This window comes from Anopheles coustani, chromosome 3, assembly GCF_943734705.1.
Source record: "Anopheles coustani chromosome 3, idAnoCousDA_361_x.2, whole genome shotgun sequence".
Lineage (NCBI taxonomy): Eukaryota > Metazoa > Arthropoda > Insecta > Diptera > Culicidae > Anopheles > Anopheles coustani.
In genome coordinates this window covers 57327337-57352337 of record NC_071288.1, presented here as the reverse complement: position 1 = coordinate 57352337, position 25001 = coordinate 57327337, and the positions used below count along the sequence as shown (strand labels likewise).

General features: G+C 37.7%; 1 protein-coding gene across 1 annotated transcript; it reads left to right on the top strand.

Annotated features, from left to right (window-relative positions):
• The first annotated feature begins 229 nt into the window (after positions 1 to 229).
• On the top strand, positions 230 to 22859 carry LOC131261279 (homeobox protein abdominal-A homolog). The gene is made up of 7 exons (XM_058263278.1): positions 230 to 318; positions 412 to 632; positions 3646 to 3681; positions 7171 to 7218; positions 20511 to 20734; positions 20853 to 21191; positions 22390 to 22859. The coding sequence occupies exons 1-7, from the start codon at positions 230 to 232 to the stop codon at positions 22405 to 22407; spliced, it is 975 nt and encodes a 324-aa protein (XP_058119261.1). The 3' UTR covers positions 22408 to 22859.
• The last annotated feature ends 2142 nt before the right edge of the window (positions 22860 to 25001 follow it).

The following is a 25001-nucleotide window of genomic DNA, read 5'->3' as shown; positions in this document are numbered from 1 at the left end:
GCTTCCCGCCCGTGCGCCCGTGGTGTGCTCAGGTGATGCGGTCATGTCAAAGTTCATAATCGATAGTATGCTACCGAAATACGCCCAGTTCCAGCCCTTCATAAGCTCACAGATTTCATCACAATCCATTTCCAACTCGAACTCGACAGTATCGCAGACACCCAACTCGGAAGGCAGCCCACTGACTACAGGCAGCGAAGGCAGTCCTAACTCACCACCAACCAGCAAAATGTATCCTTTTGTATCTAACCACCCCAACACGCACACCAGTTACTCCACGATGCCTGGCTTCTCGGGGCTTGACGATAAGTCGTGCAGGTAAATATTTGATAACGTTTTGAGAAATTGCTCAACCGTCCTTTTCCCTGCCAATGTCATATTAATAGTTGCAATATTACAAACCTTTCTTAGCAGTAGGTATACTGATAGTGTTATGAACAGCTATCCTCCGATGGGTGTACCAGGTAGTGCTAGTATCGCTCAGTTTTATCAACAAGCCGCTGCAGTTTCGGCTGCTTCCGCAGGCGTTGGCGTTGACTCGCTCGGATCAGCCTGTTCGCAACTTTCTTCTTCCGTCGGTGGAGGCCAATCCGGTCTTCCGGATATTACCCGACATCCATGGCTAGTGACTGGTGAGTGATTTCAAAAGAAAGTGATAACTTAAATTTGTCATTGCATGAATTATGTATTGCAGGATGTAGCAAACAATCTGTATTTTACTATCTCTAGCAATGCAAAACGATTTCCGTACCATTTCTTCAACTATCATCATCTCTGACGCTTTTAACGCTTTTAACTTTTATGGTTCGAGCATCCATCCTGTTAACGATAACGTTAACAATAACGTCCATTGTTAACAATAACGTTCAAATATGTGATTTCAAGTTTAAATTTTGTTTAAAATCCCTCTATTAAAATTATTCCAACGTTTCATGAATTATTGTAGAAGTAAAGAAGAATGACGAAATATTATCTTAACTTCTTTATTCTAACTACGTGTACATATTAAACCCAATATAAGATTATGATTTGAGATCTTTAATTTCAAATTTTAAAACCTAACGTTTCTTCATCGTAAAAGCATAACTCAAGCATTAAACTAAAAGTCCTGGTTTTAGATTTTATCGAAAAGTAGAGTTTAGTTTAAACAACCACCATAGACTGTTCATAAATTTAAATCGGTAATTTGTTTCATTTCGTTAATTATCATATAGCTTTTTATTTCCCTATCGTTAATATAAGGTCAAATTATGTTTATTGAGTAGTTACAATAACTCACTGACAAATGCACAGAATACTTGAAAATTTAAAGTCTATAAAACGTGTGATCACATGGAATGGATTTCAGGCATTTGAACCATGAAACCGCCTCAATACTAGAAAATATAATAATTCTCAATTTTCAATTTTTGAGCAATTTCATGTGATTTTATGAATGATTTCACATAGATGAATTAATTTTTCAAATTGGTGAAATTTATCCCATTGAGTTAAAACCATGGTTGAGCATCTTCTAGGTACCAAATAATTGAAATTTTCTGATTATTTACGCAAGTGAAACAAAACATTAGTATCCATTTCATATCCGACGGAGTTTGGTTTTTAAAACTTAAGTAGGGCAGGATGTGACTATGGAAATATTCAACAGACATAATTCATATCCGGCGCGTAGTCAGATGAAAATTTAGTCGAATTGTATTCACTAGCATATTTTAAACAAATTATGATCGTTACGAACCAGACATAACATTAAACAAACAACACATAGAATATGTTCTACACTATATATATATATATATATATATATATATATATATATATATATATATATATATATATATATATATATATATATCCAACTTCCAGTTTCCAATGGAAAGAGTTACTATATCAAGTTTTTATTATTACTTTTTTCCAAACATTCATTAATCCTGTGGTAATAGTAAACTTGATAAGATTAACAAATGGGTTGACGATAACTTGCAGCATTGAAATATGTTTCATATATGTCTTTCAAAACCTTTGTTAAATTTTATGTAAAACAAGCTGACCCATCGAACTTTGCCTCGTCCAATATTAATAACACGCTAATATTGTAATAACAAAGCATTGCAACTCAAAGGAAATCCCTTATGTTCGGTGATGTCGACACATATCAATAACAGATCCATCTTTAGGACACGGCATATCAGGCAAATGCAAAGAATGTTATAACATTCTGCTAAACGATTCTTGACTTCGTCTTCACTTACAACACGATCAAACAATTTTGATAAGTGCAATGGCATCAATTTTTCAAAGGCAGCTGAAATTGAACGTGCAATCAACCAACCGTAGTTTCGAAAGTTTTCTGACTTGCTACCTTTTTCTTTGAAGTTTTTAAAAATATTCTTTCTTATAAATCCTTAATAGCGTCAAAAAAAACCAACCACCAGAAGACTTCGTACAAATTAGTCCACTCGTTGTTGAGTATCCGTTATAGATAGTAAACTTTTTTTAAATGGAAAAAGTCGTTTTTACAAATTTTAAAAAAATCCGGTTTTTTCTTGGTAATTTTCAAATTTTATTATTTTCTAAACCTTTGTATGGTAAAAAGGAACAAATCATACAAAGATTGTTCGTACCAATTGTCAAGATTCCAGCCGTTTTCGAGTTTTAGCATTCAATTTTATAGATTACATGCCTTTTACCGAGTTTTTTTTATTTTCTGGCTTTTCCTTGGAAATTTACAAATTTTTCTCCTGTATAAAACCTTAATTGGACTAAAAGAAATAAACCGTCAGAAGACTTCGTTGGGATAAGTCCAACCGTTTTCTAGTTTTCGTTAGGGAAGGTAAATTTTATTTTTTATATGGAAAAAGAGCCGTTTTTACTGAATTTTCCCATTTTCCGGTTTTTCCTTGGGAGTTTTTGAGTTCTCTTTTTTCCTAAACCTTCCTTGGGTTGGCCTTGTAAACAAATCATTCGAAGACTTCATCAAGATTGGTCCAGCCGATTTTTAGTTTTAGCATCACAAACAAACAAACATTCATTTTTATAGATATAGAGAAGGAGAATACATGCATGTTCTCAGTCCATTGCACTCATAGTATTATTTACTCGCAAAGATGTGTAACTTAGCAAAGATTGGTAGCGTGCTGCTTCTTGACATATTACTTTTTTGATGCCGAAAAGGCTCCAGATTAAGTTTGAGAAGCGTAGCGCTTTTTTTACAAGATACTTAGCCATGATTTATATTCTTATTCTATTGAATTCATTATTATTTTGCATTTTCATTTTCTTATCCTTATTTTTATTTGGTTACTTTCCTACATTTTGTCACTTTTTGTCATCGCACAAGTGAAATTTGCGATCGAACAGTACCTAATCTGCATTGAAAAAAAAAAACAAAATGTAAACCGTTAACCGTTCAAACCGTGTTATATGGGATGCAAGCTGGGAAGTGAGGTTAGGGGCGAATCAAAGCGATGAATTGCCATTTAACTCTGCATTTACCTGCATCAGTTCCCAAAATGCAGAATGAAATCATACAATACATGGTTTTTACACATTTTGATCTTCTCTTATTTGCTTTTTCTCTCTTCTTTTCTCACAAAAAACCCACACACTTGGATTCACAAAACAACCTACTGCCGTCTCGTGTAGCATCGCAATCAGCTCTACAGAAATTCGCCAGCACAGGTTAGTAATTCTTTGAATGGCTTCTTTCACACTCAACCATATATTTCAGTAAAACATTGTAGATAACAAATCTTCGTTGTAGATAAGCATCTTCATGATGCGCACTTTTTCCATATTTAGTCAGGTGCATTCCATGCGATATTCGTAGGTTAGGACGAAAGCTAAAGAACCATGTTCAGGTGCATTTAAAATAGAACGATAATAATATGTGTGAACAGAAAGAGCGGTATTGCGCTTATTTCACAATAGGAAAAGTAAAAAATGGCGCTATAGATATGCTAGATGGCGGATCATGGGGCGAACAATAAATTATGCGCATTTCTAATTCCGTCCTCAGAAGGATGATTTGAAATAGAAAACAGCGTTCTATATATCAGATTGGGTACGTAGGATACGTTTTGGTTTCCCTTTTTGCCTCTGTGTTGCTTACTACAAAAACCCAAAAAGACTGAAATGGTTTGCAAGTAAAGGCCACCAAAAACCTGGCACATAAGAACACTCAAATGGGGTGATAACGCGGAATCGTTTCCCTGTACCACACCGTACAGCAGAAGGTAATCTTTTCTACCTAGCGCCTTGTGCTTTCTACTCTTTCGTTATTCCTCTCTCTTTGTCTGGTTTGCTCTCTCTGTTGTCGTTATGGACACTGTGACTCCGCATTATCATATTGTTTAGGGATGTGTTGAATATTTCATTCAACCCACCTACCCCTTACGATAGAACTTGTTCTAAAATGCTGTACCCACGGGAAGCGGAAAGACAGGCCAGATTGGAGTGAAACCAGAAAGTGACAGGATTCAAGCGCTCTAAGCTCGGTTATGTGGACATGGGTAACAAGAGTAACTGTTTGCCACCTAGGCAAGCAAGCAGCAAGCCTCGATTCCATTCACGTTTGAGTCGCAACCAGCACGAGATGGCATCCAATACTGCCCCTGGTGCCGCCAGCGTAGATTGAAAGTTAAGCTTAATTTATTCAAATTTATTTACCGGCTTTCAGTCTTCCAAAGAGAGAGAATAGAATTTTAATTCTTAAATTTATGGTGATTTTGATTTTAATATCAAGTCAAGCGATGGCTGCATTTTGAACCGATTCCTCTTATTCTTCAACTTAGTTTGGAGAATTTGCTCTAGCGGGCATCCAGCATCGTCCCCATTTTCTGATCAACTACAGTGAATGGAGAGTAGCTGTAAAATGTCACATGGGAAATTCAGAGCACAGTTAGAAGTAATGATGCTCAAGATATTTGCAAAGAAGGTAAAAACCATTCAACACGTTTTGCTGCTTAGGCGTTTTTAGGCACGTGAAGCAAATAGCTTTCGTTGAAAATTATATACACCATGTCTATCATTGAATTGATAACCAGTAACAGAGCTGATAAGTGGCAATAAGCAATCGTTAAAGATTTGTTTGTTGAAATTATTCTTCAAACTTGTAGGTGTGAGAGCAAGCATAAATCAAGCATAACACTTTTAAGGTTAGGCTAACGCTGCATTTCTTGATAGATGGTTGTGAGTGATTCGTGCAAGATTTTAAATTTCTTTGGCCTTGAAACCCGGCCAGTAACGAGTGAACTTTCTTTCGAAAGGGTACTTTATCAACAACAGCCAAACTCTTTTTACAGATTTCTCTTTTTTCAAGGACTTGAAAAATATGTGTGCAACAAACAGCAAGAAAGTTCAGCCACTGCAGGAGGTAGTCGTAAAGTTATGTGTCATTGCCAAAAGGCTTGAACAGCAATAGGTTTGACTCGCTCAACCCTTAAATATATGTACCCTTGCATCCCTGGGGCGCATCGTAGGGAAAAGAAACTTTCGACAAGCAAAATGTTGCATAAGGCCTGCCATACCTTTCAGGGGTAATTTAAGTATACGATGCCGTTTCTTTCTTCACCACTGCAGGTGACGTTATAAGGGTTTTTTTTATTACCTTACCTATAGATACATGAAGGTGCGTTGCTAGACATCTGCACGGGTGTCGCAAAATATATGCCTGCCTGTCAAAACAATTCTCCATCATTTGGTAGCCTCGTCAATTCACTGTATAAGCATCAACATGACGTGAGCATTGGCCATGATATTACGGTAAAATTTTGCATTAAGACATTGAAGAAGTACAATAAGACAACTAAGCTTGGAATGAAGCTAAACTATAGAACAGAAATTAGCCGATAGTCTCAAATTTGAAAGTAGATAGATCAAAGCATTGGCATATTTATTTGATTGCAATCGAAGTTTGTACCGCGTTTAGCAATAACATATGAAAACAAAATCACAAAAAATACTCAATCCCATTGCTACCGCACTTGAAAATAGCAGATCGATAGCACTTTACTTGACCCAGTCAGGCTCGGGGAAACTATGAAAAAGTTCGTATTGTTAAATACAGAGTAGGAGAGGAAAATTGACATCTTTAAATAACCACCATTTTGTAAAACGTAGTGATAACGAAATAGGCTTAGTTTTGATGAGTTTCAGAAATTTTATTCTCACATTAACATTAATTGTTTGTACTGTTTCTCTTAATAACTTTTCAAATTATCAAGTTTCCCTGCCCCACCCTGTATGTCGTAAAAACAATGTAATTTCAAAAATTAGTTTTCCGATTCTTAAAGTTAGTTCCTTTCAACATAAAGCTTAGCAAAGCTACTATATTAGCATTTTTGCGTCTTACTTATGTTTTTATCGTATACATTCCTACAATAACAATGCAGCTAACTGAAGTAATGCATGGGAATTGGATTTCACCAAAGGATTGCATGTCTTCCGCAATAAATGCTTGTTTAGCCTCCATTCCGAGCGTATTTATCTGAGGTGAAGTTAATCGGTAACTTGAGAGACATGAAAAATAAGAAAATTTAAACAGCTTACTTGAGAATAAAAGATACAAAGCGCAGCCGTCTATGTTGAGTTTGCTTTCCGTCAAAGAAAACGAAACATGACTATCTCCATTCGTTCACCTAGCGTCCGCGAGTGGGAGAGTCATTATGTTGTGTTCAATGCATATTTAATATAACAGTTTTTATTCAACAAGTTCCGCAGGCTCTCTCCCTAAACATGTGTGTTTTGCGTGATATTACCACTTTTTTCATGGGAGATGCCACACTTTGCCCAAACGTACAATAGTCGTGCTAAGTTTGGGACACTTTGCCATGAGAAGAAGGTCATAAGTTTGATGCACTCTCCAGACATGTAGTTAACTGTTGAATATTTTTGATTAATATTCGATTTTCTTTTGGTAGCAATTCGATATGTTGCGTTCAATTTGTATCGATGCATTTACATTCTCTGTAAATGCCTTTGCTTAAATCTATGCTCTGTTTTAACTAAAGCGTAATTAAATTGAACTTAATTCACTAAACACTATCAACAACAATGTTTGATCATAGATAATAAAATAAATAAATATAAATAAAATATTGATAGTATCAGGTTTCAATATATGTTTTGAATTATCAATCAATAATCGCATAATTTTTTGTTTAATTCCAGATTGGATGAGCAATCCCTTTGATCGAGTAGTATGCGGAGATTTTGCAGGTAAGTTAATTATTACGAAAGTGTTTATGAGATCCTGAATCTCATATGCGTAGAGGTTAGGGAAGTATGAAAAATCGCCACTATGCAGTATTGACTCAATAATGTCATAAAAGGCTGTGGGTCCTCTGGTCACCCTCTATCGTCGTTACAAAATATTACAAAATTCATATTACTATCACGGCCCATGTTGCTTACAAAAAAGGACAATCAAGGCATCGGGTGTGGTTTTCGAGCAGCAACACGAACGACCAGAAAAAACGAACGAGGGACGACGAACGTGTAATAAATTCACGTCAAGAGGATATATGAATGCAACAAAAGCCAATTTGCCGCCATTTTTCTTCTTGTTCTTCAGCCGCAGCAGCTTTGATGCATGCCTCTTCCGCGGTTGTTTTCGTTTACCTTTTATTGCCATACCACAGCATCTTGCCTCGGAGGCGTCTGGGGGTAGTCAGACAGCTTTGGCAAGACGGGTTTGCTCTCCATTCGGCTAACTCAACTGGTTAGGTATCGAGCCGCAACGGACATTCGATGCTAGCTTTGCTTATCCGCCATAGCGATTTCCTGCCATTGCTTGGGCCGCCATGCTTGCCTTACCAATGGAGCAATTCCGTATCGCGTATATATTGTAGCCATATGTTAGACAACAGACAAAAAATGTCAGACGAGTGGTAGAAAATCAGATCGTGAAACTGGTTTATGTTTCCATCTTGTGACACATGCCCTGATTTATGCTTCAACTGGATCTCGATCTTGGTCCAGACTTTAGGTGGACTTCAAAATCACACAGTCAAGTACTCACCACCACAGTGACAAGCGAACTACATAGTCTGATTCGGAATGTGTGAATGTGGAAAAAGAAGGGTTTGAAAAGGATCACGTTGGTAACGTAAAAAGGTAGAGCCGCTGCAACACAATATCTTCGTTTGATATTAAAACATGTAAAACAACTTTTGTTCAATAACAAAATTCTCTTCAAATATGTACGATAAAGGGCTGTATCAACAGAATTAAAGTGGTGTTTCTTTAGTTTTATATTGAAGGTAAAGCCGTAGTTGTTTGCCTTCAATAGCAACGTAGTTCATGACATCACGAAGAGAAAAAACTCGTTTAAATTATTAATCACGAGTAAAGGAAAACGCAAGTTTTGTGTTTCACACATCTCTCCAAAAATGGTTTGTGATGGGATGAAAAATTTGAAGAAATGCTGAAAGGCTGATGCCGTTTTGATTCAAGTAGAGAAAGCATATCAGTGGGATCGTTTTAATCGCAAAAGTATATTTTGTTGACCTTCAAGCGTTATAAATCACAATTTCGTAAGAACAGTACTCCACGGGTTGTAATATGCAAGTTTTGCTGTGTTTAAAGGTATTTCTTCCAAACGCTTCATATAAAAGAAGGAAGAGCAGTCAGACCAACATTTGAAAACATCTCACTAGAAACCCGTAAGACAAAACTCAGCTCAATGTGTTAGTCATTTCAGAAGAATAACTTACATTGTTTCAAAATATGATTCGGAAGTCGTTAATTTTGAGGTGCCTGTTAAAGCCAAAAATGTTTTGCTGATAAATGAAGAGGTTACTTTCAACTTCCAAGAATGCTTTCCGATTCTATATAAATTACGTGCAAGTACACCAAAGATCTTCTTCTTTGTTGCCGTTACGATCGTTTTCGTTCATTCCTACCCATTGAGTGCTCCCCAGACTTGTTTTCCTATTCATACGAGGATAGTAAGCCCTCTCTTTGAAGGTTAGATTAAGTTTCGTACCAACGCCATCAAGGGAATGGCGCGTCGACGCTAGTGGGCCGATTAGCCATCCGGCATAACCAGTTCGCATACCCCCAAAAACCACACCAAACATAACACATGAAGTGTAATTCTTGATATCCTAATGTATATGTAATATCAGTTAAATGTATCTTTAAGGGTGCACATGTGCATTATAGTCAACGATTTGTTAACTGAAAATAATCTTGAAGAAAAATGCATGTATCCAATAAAAATGCTTTGACTTGTTTGTGTTAAATCATGCTCAATCGATGATGTGATAAATGTGGCATTTATAGCCATTGCCTAAATTGGCATTGAATAGACATTACGATGACTACCAGTGGGTAGGTTTAGTTTGTGAAGGACGCTTCGAATCGTTGGACGGACTGCCTATGGCCTACTCAATTGTACGCTTAACTGCGCTAACAGGACAATAAATGAAATTTAATGGACTCGAATAGTCTTCTTGTGATTGTTGTTGACAGAAGCTAATTCTGCCTATCTATGTGCGCGAATCTCGCGACGTATGCTAATCATGGCTGGGTGTGGGGCTGAATTCTTTTCAAAATGGCATTACAGGGTAGCTTCATTCCGTTCTGAGGTTTTATTATTATGTGTGTCCACTATATTCATTTTCGACACTCACACCCTCTCAACGGTAAAGCGGTTCCCAGTCAGTGTCATGAGCTTTTTTCGTAGAACTTTTCAAGGCCGTTTTGTTTGCGGTGTCACATTTGTAGACACGGTTTGGAACCTCATTAATTTTTCCGGTTTCGCGCATCAGAATGATCAGATTGAGACATTGCGAATTAGCTTTGCCAAACTTGCCCACGCGTCATGTTCTTTGGCTTTGGTTGACATTAAATCTAGAATAGTATCTTGTACACATAGTAGGTAAAATAAACTCAATAAAAGTCGAAGTACGCTTTCGTCATCGTAAAAATACGTGGTTGGTTTTCTACCGCGGAATGCAAAAGAGAATTGTACATTCCACGTCCATTTTTGAGTGAAAATGTGTCAACAGGCGATGTGAGTACAATTGCATGAAATATTATGATGGAGGCTAAGAGTGGCTACATCAATGTGGCTATTCAAGAGCTTCCAGACAACATGCACTTTTGCGGTGTAACTCTTCCAGCTGTTTGTATTGAAAGTTTTTGCCTCATAAGTGGAATAAGAACAATAAATTCCAATTAAGATAATTGGTTTCACTGCATTTGTAGTGAGTCCTTGAGACATGATATAATTGGCCCGGCTATTGAGGAGAATCAAAATAATAATTCTTTCCAGGTTATCATCAACACCTACATAAAAGAACATAATTCTTAAACATTGTAGATTAAGAACGGCGGAAGAAATTTTGTGATGGAAGAGAAACAGGGACATCATGTCACTCCACCTTGTTACGGTTAGCAGAGAACGTTGATTTGTTGTGTAGGTGTCAAATTTATCAACTAGAAAAAAATATGAACGGCCATTTCTATAAAACCTGTTCATAAAAAAGAAAATAGGGTCCTCACGATTAAAAAAAACAACTTATGCCGCCAAACGACAGAAACCAGAACAAAATCCCATAGCGTAGAGAAAGGCTTTCTCTCAAAGATTCAAGCGCATTCGATTGGACATGGATCGGTGGTGAAGGAATCGGCATCGGAATGGAATGATTTCCAACTGAGAGAAAGTAATAAAATTTGATATCTTTTCCATACATCCTGCGTGCTCCATGACCGTGAACGCAGTGGAACGTTGAATAGGGACAAAACAATCAGCTTTTATAGTCCGCTCATGTTTGGTTTGTTGTCATGATCATTTTTCCTCCTACTTTTTTCATTCCTATAAGTGTTCTTCTCTACAAATTCGCCTTCCATTTTGATCTTATTGGTTTATTCGATTGATTCCGAGTGCAGTCCTCTTCAAAGCCATGCAGACTGTTAGACTGCTTGTGCATCCTCAGTCCACAGTGTAGATCGCGAGATGCCTAATTTTGTGTGAAGAAGGGTGTGCTTGTATGTGTGGGTGCTACCAAAAAAGCTAGGGAATCGAACAATATGGCGGTGGTTGAATTTGACTCCGTCTTTGCCGAAAGGACAGTTATTTATTGATTTTCGGGCTTAGAAACCTTCTGTTATTTTTTCTTAGGTTCAAATACATAGCCGTCAAATGATGTCAGGCTGTTTGAACTTGCCGAGCAGGTGGTCAACAGTTGGTATTAATGATTTGTTACTTGACGAAAGTTATGCTCTCCAATTTTAAAGTATCTTGAAAACAGGAAAAGAAAAGAAAAAAGTATTACCAACGTATAAACATACCATACAACGTTTAGAAGTACACCTGACACTTTATGCTGGGAAATACTAGAACTCCCTCCACTTCCTCTTCGTATCTAAATTTTTTTCTGGTTTTTTAAACTTAACAAAGGACATTGAAGAATTGTAAATCCATGTCGTTTTTCGTTTTACTTTTGCACAATTGTGTGATACATAAGAAAAAAGGACATTAAATATAATAGACCACAGAATCCCTAGAAGAAAACTCTACGCTTCTGGTTCCTTCATTTTAAGGCTCGAACATTTCCAAGAGATGAACTCCATTCGGATGTCTGTGTTCCGTCATTTAGCATTCCGTGCATGCCTACGATCACCTACATTGCTCTCAAGTTTCCTCAGGAAAGACGAACTTTTCGCAGAGCAATGTGTCCAAATCGGGTTTTTCCTGTCTTAGGAACCCCACCCTTACTCCCACTCCTGAACCTTTTCCTCGTCTGAACACCGGAACGTTGTGTGAGTGGAATTTTATTTTATCGCATGCGCATAAAATGCAATCAATAAAATACCCGCGTCCTCCTCAGCTGGTAGAAGAAGTATGGCTAAACAGAGAAGCTGAGCAGGCATCTGAGAGCGAGAAATCAGACATGCATTTCCTTCTTTCTCTAATACAAGATGGCTTGATTTGGATTCTTTTCCACGCTTATCAGTTGTCCGATCAGATATCCGGTTTGTTTTTATTGCAAACAGTGTTCTACCAAGAACACGAAGATGAAGAAAAATAATATCATTAAATCTAAAAAACATTTACTATTTTAAATGGTGTCTCAGTTTTAATATCTAAATAACTAAAATAGTTGGAAAACCATTATTTCTCTTTTTGTTGGAAAAGTCATGCGATATAAATATCTTATTTAAGGATATAAGTCAGTTTAAGTTTCATGCTCACAAACATCGCAGACTTGTTTTGTATGTCGTTTTCACACTGGAAAGCCCAGCTGAAACACTTTCTGTTCCAAATTTCGAACCAGACAAATTTTCGCAGCGCTGCTCAAAACTCTTCTTCATTCTCACAGATCGTTGGTCCCTACCCGTCAGCCTTTGTTCTAGTGAACCTTTGTTATCTTCCACGCTAACGGAAATCAACTATCATCGAAGGGAAACCCCCGAGGAACTCTCGTAAAATTGCTATTGCGCATAAAGCAGTCGTTTGAAATGAATTTTTCGCACTCATCTCATCCTTCGACCTCACAGTGGAGCTACTCTCCCAGCGATCCTTTCAGGATGGCCCTTAGTATAATAAAAATCGATTTATCTATGGCACTCTTTACTCCTGTTACCCTGTGAGCTTCGCTGTCTCCCTTCTTGTGTTGTTGCTCAGCTTGTCCTAACGTACACCTTCTCAAAAATAAAACAACAGTAAGCAGTTGTGTTTGTAAATTTGTGCGATCCAATGAAAGAGTCCTGAGGCGCCACGCCCTGATAGAGAATTTACTGTTATTTTATATGCTTTTCTTGGGGAATGGTAACTCTTTTCTCTTTCTGTGAAGCCGCACTTGAATCTCTTTCAACTTGGTCGTTCCAAAACGCTGATTGTTGATAGTTTCCGGTTAACATTTTTTCTCTCAGGTATTCTTTCGAATATAGATGGTAAATATTCGTAACACTGGTTCATTTAATAGATAAACACCTCTTGAAAAAAACAAACATTGGTAGGCATATGTGAGTTTACTTTTGTTTGACTAAATTTTTACAATGCTTGTATCGAGTCCCGTTATTTTACTATTATTCTTTCCATAACGTTTCGTACTGAGTAGTGTTTGGTAACGTTTTACTTAATAAAGTTAAACTTATTCCATCTGTAACACGCTACACAAGCAACTGTAGAGAGAAAATTTGGATAGTAATTGATACAGTTCATATTATTTCTATCTCTACTATCCTTCTATCTCTACTATACTGGCTTGTAACTAATTTCAAATTACTTGTAATAATACAAATAACACGATACTTTAATAAAACATTCAAGCAGTAACGAAGATAGTTTTTTAAAATTAGTTTTGTTTGAAGAAAGACCCTACTGGTCCACTCTTAGCATGGGTCAGCTGGTAAAAGTCGGTCGACACGGCGTCTGAGGGCTATTGGTAAATATTTACATTCAAAATCCCGGTAGGTCTCAGTTGAACTTAAAGTTTTCCATTCTGGTTTATCGGTTTCTTCGAATGGTAGACAAAATGTAGCCAGCGCAAGATAATCGTAATGCGCGTTGAATAAAAACAACAGCGCAACAAACTGTTGTTGTTTGTCTTTATTGAATTTTATGTCTTCCGCTTTATAACACGCAACAATCTATAATTTCTCATCCAAGTGTCCAATTTTTGGCGCAATAGTATTTTCTGTGTGCTCACAGATTCAATTAATCAGAGTTAATGGACAAGATTGAATTTCATTCATATTTTATATCCCATCAAAAACACGCTTTTGGCAATAACAAGCTTTCTTACTGCCAGCTCGTTTATTTTTCACATTTTTGTCCATCACTTCGAAGTGGTAATTTGTTTTTCCTGTCCACTGTGTGCATGTTGCCAAACCAGACAGATTGGGAGCCTTCGGCATTCGTGCATCGTTGGATGTGTTTCATGTTTTTAGTTTCTACCGTTTTCTTCGTTTCACTGCTGCGCGTCATTTCTCTCAGGCGTATGTTTTCATTATAATTTTGATGACTTGACTCGACAGTAATTAATCTAATTTTCGGTAATTCCTTACGACATCTCTCACGGTCTGTTGACTGTGAAAGGCTTTGAAACAACCGGCAAAGGAGAAAAAAACTAATCTCATCTACCGTAAGCTATTGTCACTGAAACAAATACTTAAAATGCAACAGAATAAGCTCGCTTGAACTAGTTTTACAAATTAAAAATTAAAGAAAGTTGCTTGTAAAAAACATAATGAATTGAGTGATTTGTGGCTTGATGTTTTAATTCATGTTAATAAATAAAATTTAGCCACATTTGGAGTGTCTCAACATAATACCAAATGAAACTATACGGTTCATTTAACATTTCCGTTTTATTGCTGTATTATTACCACAAGCTTTTTATGAGAAAGTAGAACAGAGAAACTAAATATTTGTTTTAAACCTGTGTGAGGCGAAATCGATTCCCAACATCCGCCATGGCGTAATAACGATTCAGACAGCTATGGGATCAAGCCTCGAAATGACAATTTATCCCGTCGTGGGCCAATTTCATTAAAATGGCTGCCAATCCGAGAAATGTAGTTGGGGAAGGAAAGGCAAAATATCTTGTTCTATGCCCACTACCTTAAATGAAAGTTTAATGTTGAAATGATGAAACTGCATTACTAATTATTATTAAAATAAAATTCCCCACCTCCCAGGTCTACTACAAACTTTGGTCAAACGCTAGTCACTAATACAACTATTTTTTCCGCACTAGTCTCCCATGTTTCATTTGCTTTCTTTCCTTCTTTCGGCCACGCTCTGCTCTTACCTCTCTGTTTATCTGATTCTTTGGAGAATAGCATACGGAATGAACCGTGTCTAGGAATGGCTTTCGCATTAATATAAATGCAAATTCGAGTCACTCTTCACAACGAGGCTCTCTTTGAGTTGGACGTTCCATGAAGTATGCAAACCCTAGAAACTTGTGCCGAGAAATATTCCAATTAACTACGATGTCTGAATATTTTTCCATTGGTCGCTCACAAGGGAAGGGGAAGGTGCCCGAGAAATACACCATCGCAGCCATCATCGTCATCATCATTATCGTCACCCTGGCCCTGGCATGAAATGAATATATCTCTCTTGCATAGCACACTCTCTAAGTTGATAAAAATCCATTCGCTGGCATGAAGAGGGTGCCATAATTTAATATCGTATCCTTACAAAAGAAAGAATGGCTTCCTGGACGGAAAAGAAATGCTTATCTAAGAACCAACGGGCACAACGCCACAGCTGTTTCATATCACCCACCTCATATTTTCAATGCACCCTCATATTAGGAGCATCTGATGTAAGCTATTTTCCATTCTTCACCATGCCATCTTTCGTGTCGATTTTGGATATCTGACTGTTCGAAGCGCTATGTTTAGCAAACATGACAAATCGAACCGATAATCAACTAACCGCGCTCCTCAAGAGTCAAGATGAAAAATCTGTGTATTCATTTCATTCTTGAACAGAAAATACAATTAAAAGAAAATATGCGACATTCTTTCACGAAATTGTGCTACCATTTCACGAAATTGTTCGTGAAATACCTATCACCTCATGCTTTATAAAAATAGCACAGCATTTAAAGTAGATTTTTCTACCCAGTTCAGAACAGAAAGGACCGTGACTCTATGTCTAATGGATATCCCGTTTAGAAACCGAAAATGCGTCGGGATGGAGAATATTTCGGAATTGATAGAAATAGGCAAGCGTGAAAGAGAAAGTGGTTTGAGTAATATTAAATACCACATGGAAGTGACATTTATTTATTGCTATCCTTTGTGTGGCAGAAAGTAAGGTTCTCTATCAGGTTTTGGCCCGACGATGGGGGTTTTATAAAGAGAGTAGGGGGCTTTTTGAAGAGTCTGACGAAGAGGAAAAATCTTACCCATCTAACGCCCCTGATCGCTTCTTATCCCTTATACCGAATCTCTCCCGATAAGTATTCAGGCTATTTTCCCCATGGTGGAATTAAATGTCTCAATGTTCCATAAATAAGCTGTTGTAGGCATACGGACTGCAGTGCATCTAAGCTCCCTTGGAAACTATTTCAGACCCATTTCTCGCGATGTCTTTCAAAGAGGCTTGAGGAATAAGCGGTTGAATTTCTCATCCAGCCTTTTCTGGAGGGAAAACGCTGCAGCCGACGGCCGGGCGAGGAAGTTGTAGATCCAAAAGTAAATGTACAACTCGGTCAAAGCAGGGCGTGAAATTAGCGGCACAGATGAAAATGGAAGAAGAGAACTATGCGTGTAGAACTTCTGTCCACTTGGACCGGAAAGTCCCAGTCGTGTTGGGTTGTTTATGTTCAAAATGAAATATGAAAATTTATTGCCGAACGATAGGTTAGAATGTACAACTTTTTTTTTTAAATTACTGGAATATCGCGTCTATCTAGCTTTTACCGCTGATTCGCTTTTACCTTTTGTCCCTAGCATTGCGTGTTGAGCTATAGGGTGTTTTATTTCCTTTTGAAACGGCATAGCCCCCAACAGAACCATGACAGAAAACTTCACGGGAAATAGGTTGTTCTACGAGTGGTCCTTTGGCAAGCAGGCGTCCCGCACGACAAGGTGTTTATTACTTGACTCGTCGTAGGCCAAGTCTCTGCAGGAATTGACTGCAGAGCAGATATTATAGAGGTAAAATATCACGTAAAACCTATACATATCACTCAATGCTCCAGAGCTAAGGCACGGTGGGGGTTAAGACGAATCGTTCTGAATAACATTCCTATCTAATCTATCTTTTAAACCATATTTTTTGCATTAATATGCATTTCTCGAAGATTGTAGATAAGCGAAACACTTGTATTACATATTGCTATTACCAAGCAGTGCAGTAATGAGAGGTTTGAGTGCATTTTAAAAAAATGATGTGCATAATCAATTCGTAAAGTTAGCGTAAATAGTATCATTTTTTATAATAACTAAATTACAAATCTTTTTTTCGCCATATCGAAAATTCAAACAACGTTTCAAATGTTGCCATGGTGGGTGACTCTGCTGCTATTTTAATTGCATCTAAATACAGCCCAAACCACAGTGATCAAAATCAAAACAAAGTAAGCAGAAGGGAGAAAAAAACGACACAAAAGTTTGTTATTTATAAACACAGTACCTTCGGACAAGGCATCTTGAAATGGTGCATATCAAATTGAAAACCCGTTCAACTTTTGTGATGATCGTTCCTTGGTGCGCCATCTTCTAGCACCTAGCGAACCATTTAGCGAAACTGAAACCAAATTGCCCGACGGGCTACGAGCGCCATGTTTGAAATTATAAAACCATCAGTTCGACATGACCAGCAACCTATACAAATGCTACGCACAGTTATTTAAAAACATAGTCACAGCTAAGGATGTGAAAGAGAAGCTACAAGCAGGAAAGATACTACGTGTGAGAGATTTGATGTTAAACAATTCGTCTTGTCAGCAGCATGTCGATCATTCCAAATTTCATTTCCTTCGTGTTGGAGCAAGTGTGATTGAAAAGCACGTTCTGGTATTTAAAGCCGAATCCCATTCCGTCTGCCGCTGAGCAGCTTAAACTGACGTTTTGGTTTTCATGTTAATAAACATATTTGGCTTCTATCCTCCTACGCCATCGCTTCTCCACACGCCTATTGCAAAGGAGAAGTGGGATGAAAATAAATAAATGATATTTGTTTACTGACCGAATGGATGAATGTTGTGTGTTGTGTATGTAATTGGCATTTAACAGTTTCTCTTCCATCCCCATACACCGAAGTGATCCTAAACACTGCAGAGCATTGGATAAACCTTCCCTCTCCAAGTAGTCCATTTTGAGTTAAGTTATAGCATTTACAACTTCCTTTCCCTGGTACATTTCCTGTGTGGCCTGCGGATGGATTGTATAATTGTTGCAAAGTTGCACATTGTATTGATTTTTCATCCAGCCATTGCAGGGTTTCGGATGCCTTGTGAAATCATATGGTTTAATCATAAAGGATGGTGTGTTTTTTCGTCTCACGCGCTGTCAATTTGTTTAGAAGAGATTCTATTTCACAAACAATAAGTAATCTGGCCTCAGTAAGTTGGACTGCGTACTCCTTTATTGTTATTAAACTTTGCAATGATTTGTTTCCAAAACATACACTCATGTCAGTCCATTACGTTGTGTGATATTTGTTTTTCAACCCAGCTATATGTTGATTATCATAGTTGATTTTCCCGGCAAAAGAGCAATATAGAAATAGTTAAAAGTTTTGTTTAGTTTTCTCTTAAACCACCAGGTTTTTAATAGTATAACTTCTTTTTTTGAGACTCTCAATTTTACTGCTTCATTATGAGGTCGCATAGATTGTCTTTAGTAGCATCTTAAAAAAAATAAAGCATTGCATAGAAAGCCTGTAAAAACTCTATCGCATATGCGTGCACAATTGACCAACCCTGCTATGCATTTGGCTGCATATCGTTATTTCTATTGCCAGCATACTTTTCTAACAAATTACTGAAGGAAGGAAAGCTGTCACAGCTTGATTCCGTCCACCTATGCTAATAGCTTACCCCCCACCAACCGGTGCGGTGCGTAATTAGACGATCAGGGAAGGCATGTCTAGCACTAATGGTGATTAAAGCATACAAAATGGCATCTTCCCCGCCGTTGATTTGCGCGGTATGCTTGTGTAGGCAAGTTGATGGTGGAATTTTATTAATAAATTTTATGGACTTTCCGTAGCGCGAAAACAGACACGTAGACACTGCAGGAGACGCATATGTAGGCGAGGTGGTGTGTTTGTTGCGGCTGGGATTGACAATAATCGGTTTTATGATAGTGATAATAAAAACTACAATGTGAACACATGGTTTTTATGTCCGTTTTACCACTTTCTATTTATGGAGATGTGTACGCTTCTCTTCCTTTCTGGCAAGCTGGAGCGAGAGCCACAATGGTTCACATTCGTATACATTTACTTGCTTGCGTGCTAAGGACAGTTTCGACTGGTCGATTTGGCACGGGATAGAAACGGGTGATGGACTCCTGACACTCGTTTGTTCATTGCAAGCGCGTAATAAATAACACGTTTTTATGGCTGCGCACCAAAAAGGGCTCCCGTACTGGGCATGCGGAAGCAGGCAACACACCACGTTTGTCATAGGTCAGTGACAGACACTAGTTTTACAATACTCGCACAACGGTTTTAATCGCGGTTGGGTGGCTAGCACACATTGAAGATGCTGATCGCTTACGCCGATCAATTAGTGAACGATGCATAACGTCACTTAAGCATCTTTGTACATTGCAATAATAGCCACCAATGTAGAACATTGCAGCATTACGAATGCATGACGGATTTCGAATGGAGTGTATCGAGATTTTGTTTGTCTTTTTTGTGGTAAGTTGATATTTACGAGCGAATCGGTTGATCTTGTTGTTCTTTCGAATTCGGGCACGTGCCAAGCTGAATTGCAAGTTACGAGACAACCTCAAGCCATGGCTTAGGCCCTTGAAGATTTACAACCTGCTCTAGTTACATCTTTGTGGCAAATTGACGGAGAGCCCTGTCAAAGCTGTACTTCCTTGCTGCAACGCTTTCTCTGAAAAAGGAGGTGCTGTACGAATGTGTTTACCAAATACGCGCTTTTTCTTGCCAAGCTACTTCAATCATGGCTGCTCACAGGGGAATCTCCCGGGTAAGACAATGGCTTCATCAGTTAGGGTAGGATGGAAGCGAAAGGATCAGTTCCTAGAGCTCCGAAGAGCTACCATCGCTACGAAAATTTAATATCAGGCAACCATAAATAAACACCTCCCGTGTCGCTGCTCGCGTTCCAACCCATGGGCGTAATTTTCTTTCCCCCTTCAAATACAACCGTCGCTTTCTACAGTCATCCAGCACGACCTCCGCTACGTAGGGCAAGCGTTCCCAGTTCGAGGGGTTAAGCGTGATAGCGTAATTCCCTGCGCTGTCCTGATAGTCGAAAGTCAGCAATTTACGAGCACCATATTTCATCATCAGCAAGGGAATTCGGGTTGTTCCACTCCCCTTTCTGGAAGTTTGCTGTCTCTTTTTTCTGCTCACCGGGAGCGTCTTCGAAAATGGCCGCATATCTTGTAATCCGTTCCCGACCGACACATCAGTCCATGCGCTACGAAGTTTTCCTGATCAACACATCCCATCATTTTTATCCACGCAATAGCTCCGAACACCTATTGCAACGCCCTATGCTAAGGGTGTAATAGTGGGCATCCCAAGTTAATTAACTGCTCATTAGGGGCATAGACACGCTTAAAACAACTGTTACATGTGAAAAAATACATTTCATGTGGCCAGATCACCCCGCAACAGTTCATCAATTTGGTATAAAATGGAATTAAAATGCAAAGAGATTTAGCAAAATTTTAAGATTTTATAATGGAAAATAGGTACAAGTTTTGATTCTGCCTATCATTTTAACAAAGGTTTACACTGAAGCATCATTTATCTTATCCAAACTTACCCAACATAGGTCAGACAGAAACGCAATACTTGTTTTCAGACCAGCTTTCCTCCGTTCTAGGTCCAAATGGATGTCCACGCCGACGAGGCCGCCAAACATACACGCGTTTCCAAACACTCGAGCTGGAGAAGGAATTTCACTTCAATCATTATCTTACCCGCCGACGAAGAATCGAAATTGCCCACGCGCTCTGCCTCACAGAACGACAGATTAAAATCTGGTTTCAGAACCGTCGTATGAAACTTAAAAAGGAGCTGCGGGCGGTCAAGGAGATCAATGAGCAGGTAAGTGTCTGCATGCCGAATAGTTTGTGCAAGGTAGCTGAAGAAGCATTGTCGGTTGTTAATACGATCACTGTATTGCATATTTCTTCCTTTCTTTTCTTCCTATTCTGCACATTAGGCGCGTCGAGAGCGTGAGGAGCAGGATAAGATGAAGAACGAATCGTTAAAGTCCGCCCAACAGCACCACAGTCAAAAGCAAAGCCAACAGGAACACACGATCGTGGGCTCACAGCAGTCGAGTAATGGAACCGGAACTGGTGGTTCAGCTGGTGGTGGTGGTGGAGGTGGCAGCGGTGGCGGTGGAACTGGTAGTCACGGGAGCCATCTGCACCATCCTTCAATCGTGTCGCAGAACGATCTGAAGCTCGGATTGGGCGGCATGGGAGTTGGCGTCGGAGGGAATCTCAGTATGATGGGAGGTCTGGATAATAAAACGAATCAAGACATCCTGAAAGCAGTTAGTAACGTTCTTCCTATACCAATTCCAAACTACAGCCAAACTTATAAAAACTGAGCCTTCGGTTTATGTGCTTTTTGAAATTTTTGAACCGTTTTTTGAGCTCATACTTGATTTTGGTTTTCTTTTTGTCAAAATTTACCCATACAAACGCTTTATCTATCTAACATCCATTCTTGAATAATTTTAAAAAGCTAAATAAACCTGGACTAAGTTTTTGCTACCCTTATCCTTTCACCTGTTCCTCTACCCTTTCATTCATCCTTTATAACTTTCCGGTTTAGGCCAATTAGTTTCTTGGACCGATTTTGTTTTTGCTCCTCGCTCTGTTTGATAGAGATTGCACTTTAATATCTTGTAAATTTTTTTTTTTTTTTGCAACGATATAACTTCAACTTGTTAATACCAGATTCTTCTTGATATGCATTAGCATGAATCGTGCGTTCTTTCTTCAACAACGCTTAAAAAACATTATTTTCATAGATTATGAGGATAAGTTGAGGTAGTTGATGCCATAATTTTATTTCAGTAGGCAAACTAATAGCTTTGCAAATATGTTTCATAGAATGTTATTAGATCCTAATTTTTACTGTATCGATATGTTTGTTCTTGGTTATTTCAATAGTTGTTGTCGTTGGATGTTGCAAAATTGCTAGTTTTCGATCATTGATTTAGTAATACAAAACTTTCAATCCTTTCTCATGATACGTACTCTCTTCCAAATGAACGGTTCGGCCTTTTTCCTTTCAGGTAATGCAACATAATAAACGATGGGATTAAAGATTGCACCGTCAAAATTCAAAACATAAACAAAGTGCGAACTAAATGGAGCTATAAATTATGGAGTGACTGAAACAATCAAACAACAGTCTGCAACTAAATCTACAATCCAGTTCGCTTTTGCTGTCAAATTACGATTTTGTCGATCGTCTAAAGCAACATAATAGAAGCATATATCCCGCCCAACTTTTCCTTTCCTTTTAACAAACTAACAGCTGAGGGATTTTATGAGATATTTTTTTGTAAATGATTACTCATTGCCATTTTACTAAAAATTATTCTGTTCTTTCTTCTATTTTTGTTTCTTTGTTCCCTTTCTCGTAAATGGTTATGTCTTTAATTTTTCTTTCGATCCACATTCGCCGGCTATCCTTCTGATGGCAATTTGATCTCGATTGTAATGCTTTTCCGAATCTAGCGCAAACTTGAGTACTAAAACAGAACCAAGCATATAAATAATGATACAAACCATCGACTTTTGTCACTACTTCGGTTCACATACATATTATAAACGGTGGTATTAAACGGAACGAGCCAAACAGGATTTGGGAAAGGAGCAATTCAAGTGACATTTCATCAACAATGATCATCGCAGAATGTCAACCACGACTGAGAGTAATGGCGTGTGGAGAGGAAACAACTGATTCGCACATCCTTTTCAATGCATCTTCAACAAGAGCCCAGCTATACAAGAATATACAACTAGAAGGCAAGCATACATGTAGAACAGAGCAGCAAATTGTCAAGCAAAATGAAATCCAGTAAGTAATTTGCATCAATTTGTAAATTGAGCGATAGGTGCGTGGTAATTGTCACTATGTGTTTCGAAACCAGAAAATGCATTGTTAATTCATTGAATTCACAATGGTTAAATAGAACAACAACACCCTTCTGAACATCATTTGCCAATGCGAGCAAGCAATATGCGGTAGGGGAAGCATAAGATTTAATAAAAGCAAAGCAAGAATCCTTGGTCTAGCGTAAACACACTATGAACGTAAACAAATGTGACCCAAGTGAGAAGAAATATGGACGCAACAAATGTAAACTATTGCATTGATCATGAAAATACGTAACTTAAGATTAACTAACATGTAGCAAGTAATACTAAAAGAGATTAAAGCTCTAAAACAAACCACGAAAACGTAAAAAGGGATATCGAAAAAAGAAGCATTAAATCGTGAAAAATTAAACAAATATACGTACTAGAGTGTAAGATGGCTCTGATAGTTATTATTATATTTAGTATCATTATTTTATCAATGCTCCATGATTCCCTCCATCCGCAAAGTGGATTGAACTGCTTTTAAATATTTAGATATGAAACCTTCCTTTTGTTTTCTGATGCCAACATCCATATGGTGGACAATTTCCAGTGAACGTTCTTCCTAGGTTTACCATGATTTCTGGAGCAAGAATTAAAAATATATGCAAATATTCCATGCGAAGAAAGTGTGCTTCGCAATGGAACCGGGAGGAAGCAAACTCTTAAGCTAAACCTTTATCTCGATCGAATAATAACTACTAAACTAGCTCGGTGTAAGAAAAGCGTGTTCGTTCTCCTCCAATATGAGGTAATACTGTGCTTAGGTGTGGTTGAGTCCGTAGAAAAACATCTTTCGGCAATCGCGTGTCATAGCTGACTGCACCCGAGCCAAAACAAAAACTGTCTGTATGTCAGAATGTATTGTTTATTTAAAAAAAACCCATCGTACTCAATCTAATTAGAATACAATCTAGTATAGGATACTTTTTTTTATATTCTATTACTGTCTCATATGACAACCGTCCTTCGTTTCTTCTGTACTTTTCTTTGTTTTTGTTTCAAATGTGTATTTAAGCATAGAATTAGGTTCCTTAGGTTGCGCTAATGCGTAGAATTAAGGCAAACCAGTAAAAATTATACAATATCATCTGATCACGCTGCAAAAACTCAATCTTGATCATTGATCATGAGCCCTTAATCTATTTCATTTGAATCTTTGTCATACACGTGATTAAACATGTAAAGAGCGAATTAAGCAGCAAACAACGGCAGTTGAAGCGATCCTATGAAACATGTTTTTTAAAGTTCTAAAAATTAGAACCCTGTAACTTAAAACAAGGCTTTTTAGATATGGCATTATAAGTTCTTCATTCTTGAAATAAAGTTAACGTCAGGTAAATTATTGAAATCATCGCCCAGTTTGCTCCTTCTAACTATCATATAATGAAAATATATTTTACGTTTTTGTTTTAACTCCACAAACTGTTTTGTTTCCTTAATCAATGCTCCTTGATGAACATTAGTCATGTGAAAGCAAATCTGTCCAGTTGTTAGAATTAGTACGAGCAAAATAAATATATACATATTAAAGTATAACTAGAGTATCAATTAACACACGAATGTGGAAGCATACAATGAGTGTATAATAGTGTGGCACTACGAGACATAAGCCTCAATGCTTCCAGAGGAGGGTTTAACTATTTCTACTAATTCTCAGTTTACTTTTGCTGCTGTCGTTCTTTTAACATGTTGTTTGAATAATTTCTAAAATCTTTGTTGTTTATAAACTATGTTTATTTGATGAATCTGTTGTTCCCACGGATTATTTAAACAAACTTTTATCCTTCACGTTAAAAAATTTTACATGCTAATAGGTATTGTCAAGCGATCCTACGGTCTCATCATTCGAAGAAGCTGCGGATTAATGCAGTGATTTTCTAATTTTAAACCAGCCTATCCAATTTTAAGTTTGCTTACTTGGCGAATAAATTCGAAAGATTTTGTCAAAATCAACTATGTCTCGAAAGATAAAACCACTTTTGATTTCAGCAGGAATGCAGAAAACGGAAGATCTGATCATTGTAAATAAATAGCCCATATTTATCGATTGAAATGTTTAATGAGTAACCCTTGTTCAATGAGCAGGCTGGATGGCAAAAGAAATGAAATACGTAAAATTGTGACCAGGAAAGCATAGTATAGATTAAACAAAATTTAAAAGGGTAAAAACTTCTTCTACATCTACTATTTTATCTGATTTACTT